Source organism: Mandrillus leucophaeus, unplaced genomic scaffold (genome assembly GCF_000951045.1).
Source record: "Mandrillus leucophaeus isolate KB7577 unplaced genomic scaffold, Mleu.le_1.0 Scaffold1093, whole genome shotgun sequence".
NCBI classification, from domain to species: Eukaryota; Metazoa; Chordata; class Mammalia; order Primates; family Cercopithecidae; genus Mandrillus; species Mandrillus leucophaeus.
The window spans coordinates 217,461-226,818 of record NW_012099132.1 but is presented as its reverse complement, the minus strand read 5'-3'; the positions used below and the strand labels follow the sequence as shown (position 1 = coordinate 226,818).

The 9,358-nt window shown below is 38.8% G+C and overlaps 1 protein-coding gene and 1 pseudogene across 1 annotated transcript in view; one reads left to right on the top strand and one right to left on the bottom strand.

The window, feature by feature from the left end:
* The window catches only part of SF3B1 (splicing factor 3b, subunit 1, 155kDa), a 61,757-nt gene that overhangs the window by 8,346 nt on the left and 44,053 nt on the right, over window positions 1-9,358 (top strand). The window contains exons 2-5 of the mRNA XM_011989190.1: window positions 2,670-2,774; window positions 3,261-3,375; window positions 5,210-5,289; window positions 6,665-6,835. Coding sequence (XP_011844580.1) covers window positions 2,670-2,774; window positions 3,261-3,375; window positions 5,210-5,289; window positions 6,665-6,835 — 471 coding nt within the window. The remainder of the gene's footprint in view (window positions 1-2,669; window positions 2,775-3,260; window positions 3,376-5,209; window positions 5,290-6,664; window positions 6,836-9,358) is intronic.
* The window catches only part of LOC105545955, a 10,527-nt pseudogene continuing 10,354 nt past the window's right edge, over window positions 9,186-9,358 (bottom strand).

Sequence of the window (9,358 nt, the reverse complement as noted above, 5' to 3'; positions counted from 1 at the left end):
GATTACAGGCTTGAGCCACCGCGCCCGGCCATTTTTGGGATCTTTTAGAGGATAAAACTACCGGAGGTATCCTCTCTAAGGTTCAGAAACTTCACTGGAAATGCTTTGTTCTGAGAATTTTTGGTAAAGACTAGTTTGTTTATCCAGTGAAGCACCTGCCAGCCATTACCGTTATAAAGTAAACAGTAAAGTAAATCCCTGCCATTACTTATCAGCTCTATCTAGAGTAGCCTGTGTGAGAAGTGACTTAATTGTAAATAGCCATCTGTCCTTGCGATTTGATTACTGATTGTACTTGATACTGTTTTTTCCTGTTGGTATCTTAATGTGAATGAATTTTCTTTTCTCTCTCTTTTTTTTTTTTAAGACAGTCTCGCCCTGTCGCCCAGGCTTGAGTACAGTGGCGTGATCTTCGCTCACTGCAGCCTCGGCCTCCTGGGTTCAAGTGATTCTCCTGCCTCAGCCTCCCGAGTAGCTGGGATTACAGGCGCCTGCCACCATGCCTGGCTGATTTTTGTATTTTTAGTAGAGATGGAGTTTCTCCATGTTGGCCAGACTGGTCTTGAACTCATGACCTCAGGTGATCCACCTGCCTCGGCCTCCCAAAGTGCTGGGATTACAGGCTTGAGCCACTGCGCCCAGCCTGGAATTCTTCTTAGTGCTGATATTGATGAGCTTTTCATATCTGTTTCAATTACTGTGGAGGAGGAGTGCCTTTCATTTTGATATCTGTTCCCTCAAAGCATTTTTTATGTATTCCAGGTAGCTTATATTTTATCAGACCATTCCAAACTCCAAATTTGGTGATTCAGTTAGAGATAAACTTTATGTATATAGATTATCAAACTTTTTTTTTTTTGGTGTCCCTCTGTTGCCCAGGCTGGAATGCAATGGTGCGATCTCGGCTTACTGCATGCTCCGCTTCCTGGGTTCATTCCATTCTCCTGCCTCAGCCTCTAGAGTAGCTGGGACTACAGACGCCCACCACCACGTCCACCTAATTTTTTGTATTTTTAGTAGAGACAGGGTTTCACCGTGTTAGCCAGGATGGTCTCGATCTCCTGACCTCGTGATCCGCCTGCCTTGGCCTTCCAGAGTGCTGTGATTACAGGCGTGAGCCACCACGCCTGGCCCAAACTGGTTATTTTTTATTTCTTTTTAATTTTTGGATAGGTGATGTATATTTCTTTCTTCCTTTTTTTTTTTTTTTTTACTATAAGTTCTAGGGTACATGTGCACAATGTGCAGGTTTGTTACATACGTATACGTGTACCATATTGGTGTGCTATACCCATTAACTCATCATTTACATGAGATGTATCTCCTAATGCTATCCCACCCCATGACAGGCCTTGGTGTGTGATGTTCCCCATCCGTGTCTAAGTGTTCTTATTGTTCAGTTCCTACCTATGAGTGAGAACATGTGGTGCCAAACTGGTTATTTTTAAGAAATTCAAGTCACATTTTACTTTATAGTTGGCTCTCTCTTTCCCTTTTTTTTTCTTGAGAGAAATTTAAAAGAAATTCAAGTCACATTTTACTTTATAGTTGGCTCTCTCTTCCTCTTTTTTTTTCTTGAGAGAAATTTAAAGTCCCAAAAGGTGAAATTTCTAGAAGCCAGTGGTGGCCTAGTTAGCACTTTATTTGGGGGTCTCATACCCTAATGGTAAAATAAAGTGATAGCTCTATGTTTCAGAAACTGAGGGGGAAATTGCCACTTTATTTTTAAATAAAATAAGTGAGGTGTTAAGATCTGGAGAATTACCCCGTGTTGCATTTTTTATTTTTTATTTATTTTTATTACAATAGAGATGAGATCTCACTATGTATGTGGTTCTGTTTTTTGGAGACAAAGTCTTGCTCTGTTGCCCAGGCCGAAGGCAGTGGCCAGATCATGGCTTCCTGCAACCTTCGCCTCCCAAGTTCAAGCAATTTTCCCACCTCAGCCTCCTGAGGAGCTGGGACTACATATACACACCACTACGCCTGTCTAATTTTTGTATTTTTTTGGTAGAGACAGAGTTTCACCATGTTGCCCAGACTGGTCTTGAACTCCTGGGCTCAAGCAGTCCCCAGCCTCGGCCTCCCAAAGTGTTGGGATTACAGATGTGCGCCACCTTGCCCAGCTGGGTCTCTGTTGCCTAGGCTAGTCTCAGAACTCCTATACTCAAGCCATTCTCCCACCTTGACCTCCCAGACAGTTGTACTTTTTATACTAGAAAAGTAACAGTATAACATTGTTCTGTTTAAACATACTACTAGGGGCAAATACATTTAAAATTAAATATTTGTTTCAGTGGTTGTTAAATTGTGTTAAAAAAATGAGTTAAAAGTGGAAAGTTCTGAAATAAGCTGTAGTTATCAAATTGAAAAAACATTAAAATTAAATGCTCAAGTTTTTCTAGTCCATACCTACTTTATCTTAATTGACTTCTATAGAAGATATTCCCTGCTTAATCATTTTAAAAATAAAGATAGCTTTACTGAATTGAATTTAATAGGTTTTTGAAGTGAAAGAAGACCAATTTTATTTGTAAGTTTTATGAAGGAGGGCTTAGACATCACACTGTCAGTAGATCTTTTGATTTCATGTTGAATCTTTGCATATTCTTTCTAATTTTTAAGTTCTGACATTTTGTTTATGGCTTTTTGGGGGGTTTTCATTGCAGGATGACGATGACTATTCATCATCTACGAGTTTGCTTGGTCAGAAGAAGCCAGGATATCATGCCCCTGTGGCATTGCTTAATGATATACCGCAGTCAACAGAACAGGTGACCTTTTATTTTAAAAGCATAGTTTATTCAGCTAAAGAAAAGTGAATGTCTGAGTTCCCATAGAAACCCATAAATTTTAGGATGCTTTAAGGAGAATTATAAATAATAATTTATTTTGTAAAGGTGTAATCTTCTTTTTTTTTGACACAAGGTCTTACTGTCTTGCTCAGGCTGATCCCAAACTCCTGGGCTCAAGCATTCCTCCTGTCTCAACCTCCCAAGTAGTTGAGATTATACACACAGGCCATCACGCCTGGCTGTAATCATGTAGTGAAGCATTGAACTATGGAAATGTGGATATGTATATTACCTTGTTTCCATATGCCTTATTTTTTTATATTAACATTTATCTGTGAAGCAGTACAGAATATTAGTAGACATGTATTAAACATTTGTGCTTTACAGTGTTCTGATTTTTGTTTATGATATTCTGCTTTGTTATTTTAATAAAGTGGATATTAAGTGAGACATACCTCTTTTCAGTATGATCCATTTGCTGAGCACCGACCTCCGAAGATTGCAGACCGGGAAGATGAATACAAAAAGCATAGGCGGACCATGATAATTTCCCCAGAGCGTCTTGATCCTTTTGCAGATGGTAATTCTTTCCCACTTTTCTATAAGTATTCAGAAATTTATTTGTATTAAGTTGTCTTTAGCCCTTTGATTTTTTTTGGCATGCTTCTGAATTTGCTTTTCTTTTTAAAAATCCCCCCTGCTATAGATTTGTATAGATTTGGTTGAAGTCACAGATGCCATATTCTTCATCTTTATAATGCAAGTTTTCTTTCCAGGTAGAAGGACAAGAAAAAAATGAGCCAATGCCATAGAAACGCAAAGGGTTAAAGGTTTTACTTTTACTTTTGTTTTGGGTACGCTTTCTATACTTGGAACAAATGTGTTTTTCTGCTCAAAATACTTTCAAATTATTGAAAGTTTTCATTCCAAATCCTAGATGTTTAGGATTGTTACCCTTGAGAAACTGTTTCTCACACTAGAACTCCCCCCATAGTGCTCTAAATATAGCTTAGTAAAGGCACCTACTTTGCTCTAAGCATACTTAAAGTTAAAACAAAAGTATGTATACAAAGAGTGTGATATTTTTAATAGTTGGAGTCTGTTTTGCTAATTTTAGTGTGCAAGTCAGCACAAGGGGCATAGTGAGCCTGTGGAAGCTTTCCTCAGGTGAGTGAGTTTCACAATCAAAATTAGGTGCCTGTTTCTTAAAATTAGATTCTGCTGCAGGTTTACATACTAGATTTTCAGCCTGCATGAATTAGTAGGGATATTCTTTTTTTACTTGCATAATTGTAATTGATTTAAACATGTATGCCAGAATTCACAGGCCCATACTAACTGTCCTTAATTTCTTTCCTACAGCAGTACTGCTATATGCCAGTCCTGTCTGCATTCTTAAGGGTGCAGTTCAACACATCCTCTCTAGATTATGGTGAAAAAGTATTCCAAAGGAAGTCTTATCAGAGCTAGTGTCAGAAAGAATGACACTACCAATTGGGCATGATCTTCAGCATAGGAAATGTCTTAGAATTTTATTATTTTTTCCTAAATTGTGATGCTATACCACTTGTATAGCTAGTTACCACATTTCTAAAGCATAATGTGCCTCTGTGAATCTTGTTATATACTGTTTGGGCTTCTGTAAGATATTTTGAAGTTTGAAAAGCAAATACTGAAACTTTAACCAAGAGACCAACACATCTCTTTGTACACCATGTTGCTTCTGTGTGCATCATAATAACTGGTAGAAGTAATATATTTCAAGTAATATGATTCCAGTTTTAATTTATGCTTTCTAAGAAATAAAAATATGTTTTCTGGGTCAAAAAACTTAAAGCATGAAGCCCTTTTTAGTAACGTGACATCAGAATAAGATTATAGGTATATTTTTAAAATCAGATTTTTAAACTACAATTGTTTTAGAACACTGTATGAAGAACTTATCTAGTCATAGTTATTTGTAGTCAGGATTTTAACAACTTGCAACAGGTAATGTTTTGAATATAAATATCTTTCCAAAGTGTTACTAATGGTAAAGAGATAATTTTCTAGGCTTCTATTCTGCTGCTTGAAGTCAGAACTGCTGATGGAGACAAAGGCACGAAAGTGTACGTATTCCGGATTAGCAACCCAGGAACCCATCACTTCTGAAGACTCTAAACTGTGCTGTCATTTTGTTTTTATATGCATTAAAATATTTGTTTTAAACTGCTGTAGATGTTTGTGTTCAAACAGGTTAAATTGATCAGCAAACTCAATAAAAAGTAAGATGTATAATTATTAAAGTTTTCCATCAAAAAATAATTTAAATGATTATGGAATAACATAATATTTAGAGCAGGGCAGATAAATCAGTTGAACCCGATTATCTTTTATTTATTGTACTCTTTTCCTGTTGCTGTTCTTTTCTGCAGGAGGGAAGACCCCTGATCCTAAAATGAATGCTAGGACTTACATGGATGTAATGCGAGAACAGCACTTGACTAAAGAAGAAGTATGTAAACCTATCTCCTGTTTTAATGGTTATGAAAGAATGTAAATACAGTTGTGATTGAGAGACTGTTATGCTTCTTTTTTGCTATTTGCTGCACAAATATTTTAATAGTATTAATAAAAATTAACTGAGAAAGAATCTTACCCCCAAATTATACCACCTTTCAAAATCATTTCTATATCCTTTTCTAGTCCTGGGTTCCTTGGCTGTATATGTATGTATGTGTCTTACAGGGGATTTTTTTTTTTTTTGAGACAGAGTCTCACTCATCCAGGCTAGAGTGCAGTGGCGTGATCTTGTCTCACTGCAACCTGCGGCTTCCCAGGTTCAGGTTATCCTCCCACTTCAGCCTCCTAAGGAGCTGGGAACACAAGTGTGCGTCACCACGCCTAACTAATGTTTGTATTTTTAGTAGAGATGGGGTTTCACCATGTTGGCCAGGCTGGGCTCGAACTCCTGACCTCAGGTGATCTGCCTGCCTCGACCTCCCAAAGTGCTGGGATTACAGGTGTGAGCCACTGTGCCTGGCCATTACAGGGGTTATTTCCGTGAGGAAGGTTGATGGTGTGTATCTGAACCTAGTATGTTAGGGAAAAGTCAAAGAGTTCAGTGTGAGATTCTATAAGTTTCAGTTTGGATGTAAGTGGAGAATTTTGAATAATTCCTTTTGGCCTACAGAGATTATGCCATTTTGTCTAGTAACCGCCTATTTTTTTGTTTTTTGAGTGGAGTCTTGCTTTGTTGCCCAGGCTGAAGTGCAGTGGTGCAATTTCAGCTTACTGCAACCTCTGCCTTCCGGGTCTAAGCGATTCTCCTGCCACAGCCTCCTGAGTTCCTGGGATTGCAGGTGTGTGCCACCATGCCCAGCTAATTTTCGTATTTTTTTTTTTTTTTAGTAGAGATGGGGTTTCGTTATGTTGGCCAGGCTAGTCTCGAACTCCTGACCTCCGGCAACCTGCCCGCCTTAGCCTCCCAAAGTGCTGGGATTACAGGCTTGAGCCACCGCGCCCGGCCGTTGCATAGTCTTAATTGCTATTTATATTAGTTTTGAAGAAAACCCTATTTTTCAGTGGAAGCATTATGGTTCTCCATTGTTGACTGAAGATTTTACTTCACCTACAATATATAAACTACAGTGTGCTATGTTACAAATTCTGAACTTGCTTATCTTTTGTTTAGAAAGACAGGCATTATGTAAAATGAAATAAAGACACAGACTTTGGAACCAGCTAGCATAGAAGGGAGACCACGAGTACCACAGAAAGGAGAATGAGCAAAGTATAAAATAGGATGTTAAGTGGAAATGATTGTGCTAATGATAGAAAAATATATTGAAAGCATTTTAAAGGTAAACACTCACTGTTTTTTTTTTCAGCGAGAAATTAGGCAACAGCTAGCAGAAAAAGCTAAAGCTGGAGAACTAAAAGTCGTCAATGGAGCAGCAGCGTCCCAGCCTCCATCAAAACGAAAACGGCGTTGGGATCAAACAGCTGATCAGACTCCTGGTGCCACTCCCAAAAAATTATCAAGTTGGGATCAGGCAGAGGTAATTTCTTTTTGTTTTTTGTTATTACTGTTTAAAATTTTTTTCTGTTATGGACTGTATTAGTCTGCTTGGGTTGTCATAAAAAGATACCACAGACTGGGTGCCTTAAACAACAGACATTGATTTTTTTCGCAGTTCTTGGAGGCTTGAAATCCAAGATCAGAGTACCAACAGGGTTAGTATTTGTTGAGGGCTCTGTTGCTGTATCCTCACATGGCCTTTCTTTGTGCCAGCAAGCTCTATTGTCCCTGGTCTTCCTATGAGGACATCAGTCTGTTAGATTAGGGCCCCACCCTCATGACCTCATTTGACCTTAATTTACCTCCTTAAAGACCCAGTCTCCAAATACAGCCACACTGGGGGTTCAACATACAAATTTTGAGGGGCATGCAATTTAGCCCATGTCATAGAGTAAGGAAAGTTCTTTTTAGAATATTAAATACAGACCTGTAGGTATGTTACATTGTGGAGGTTGAGTGTGATATAGTGCTCTTCCTTATCTTCTAGATAGATAACTTAAGACCCTCACTACAGGCAGCAAATAGTGAATGCTACTTCATTCCCTTGGCCAGCCTACTCTCCTACTTTCTTTTTTGTTTTTTTAAACATTTGTTTTGGAGGTGGAATGCATTGGCTCATGCCTGTAATCCCAGCACTTTGGGGGCCCAGGTGGGAGGATTGGTTGAGCTCAAGGAGTTTGAGATCAGCTTGGGCAACAGAGGGAGACCCTGTCTTTACAAAAAAAAAAAATTAGCTGGGCATAGTGGCACATGTCTGTAGTCCCAGCTACTGGGGTATGGGGAGTGGTGGGGGCTGAGACAGGAGGATCCCTTGATCCTAGGAGGTAGAGGTTGCATTGAGCTATGATCATGCCATTGCATTCCAGCCTGGTGACAGAGTGAGACCCTGTCTCAAAAAAACAAAATGATGGAGTCTGTAAAATCATTCTTATAAATGTATTTCCTAGTTCTGTAGAAATGGTTATATTAGATGTTTTCTATCATTTAATAATATATACTTGCAGACTAAAAGATACAAGTTTGCATAAATGTTAAACTATCATATGTGCGTTTATTGTGTTTGTCATTAGCCTGAATAGAAAGGCCTTTAAAATGGATTTTTTAGAAAGCACTTGAAAATATTTAATTATTGCTAGAAAAATAAAATATAAAGGGGCCAGGTGTGGTGGCTCATGCCTGTAATCCCAGCATTTTGGGAGGCCGAGGCAGGCGGATCATGAGGTCAGGAGTTCAAGACCAGCCTGGCCAACATAGTGAAACCCTGTCTCTACTAAAAATACAAAAAAATTAGCCAGGCATGGTGGCATGCGCCTGTAGTCCCAGCTACTTGGGAGGGTGAGGCAGGAGAATCGCTTGAACCCGGGAGGTGGAGGGTGTAGTGAGCCGAGATTAACGCTACTGCACTCCAACTTAGGCAACAGAGTGAGACTTTGTCTTAAAATAAATAAATAATGAATTAAAGCCACTCTTTTTGCTTATGTACCCTTTCCCTTCCCCTCTTGGAGACTCTCATCATGTACCATTAATTTTTTTCTCCATACTAGATTATCATCATCAGCAAACATGTTTTACCATGCTTTCTTAACAACAGCAACAAAAAACCTGCAGAAAACATCTCTTAACCCTCCTTCACATCCTCATTCAGCGACAATCCTGTTTCTATATCTTTTTAGAACAAAGTGCTTTGTTCTTTGTTTTTTTCTTGAGGTAGGGTCTCATTCTGTTGCCAAGGTTGGAGTGCAGGGGCGCAATAATAGCTCACTGCAGCCTCCACCTTCTGGGCTCAAATGATCCTGCCACCTCAACCCCCCAAGTAGATGGGACTGTAGACACGTACCACCATGCCTGGCTATTTTTTTATTTTTTGTAGAAACGGGTCTCACTGTGTTGTCCAGGCTGGTCTCAAACTCCTGGGCTTAAGCAGTCTGTCTGCCTCAGCCTTGCAAAGTGCTGGGATTACAGGCATGAGCCACAAGTGCTTTGAATGAGTTATTTATACTTGCTTTCTCTGCTTACATAGTTCTAGTCTTTTTTTTTTCGTTTTTTTTTACATTCAATTACCCCATTGTAGAAGAGGAATAATTTATTTCTATATGATTTTAATAATGTTCCCTAATTTTCAGATTCAAATTAACAAGTATGTTTGTTAATCTAAATAATTACGTATTTATTGATTTATATATGTATATATTTTAATGTTTCTGTAATTCAGTTTTTAATGGTGAACTTTTACATGTTGGAAGCAGCAAAGGACTCAATATCATAGTACATTTTGATAGTATTTGATAGGCTTTTTCAGGTCAGTTAATTTAGTTGTTTGCAAATACAAATCAAGCTTGCTCCAGTTCCACAAGGACTCCACCACAGTCTTTTTTTTTTTTTTTTTTTTTTTTTGAGATGGAGTCTTGCTCTGTCACCCAGGCTGGAGTGCAGTGGTGTGATCTCGGCTCACTGCAAGCTCCGCCTCCTGGGTTCACGCCATTCTCCTGCCTCAGCCTCCCGA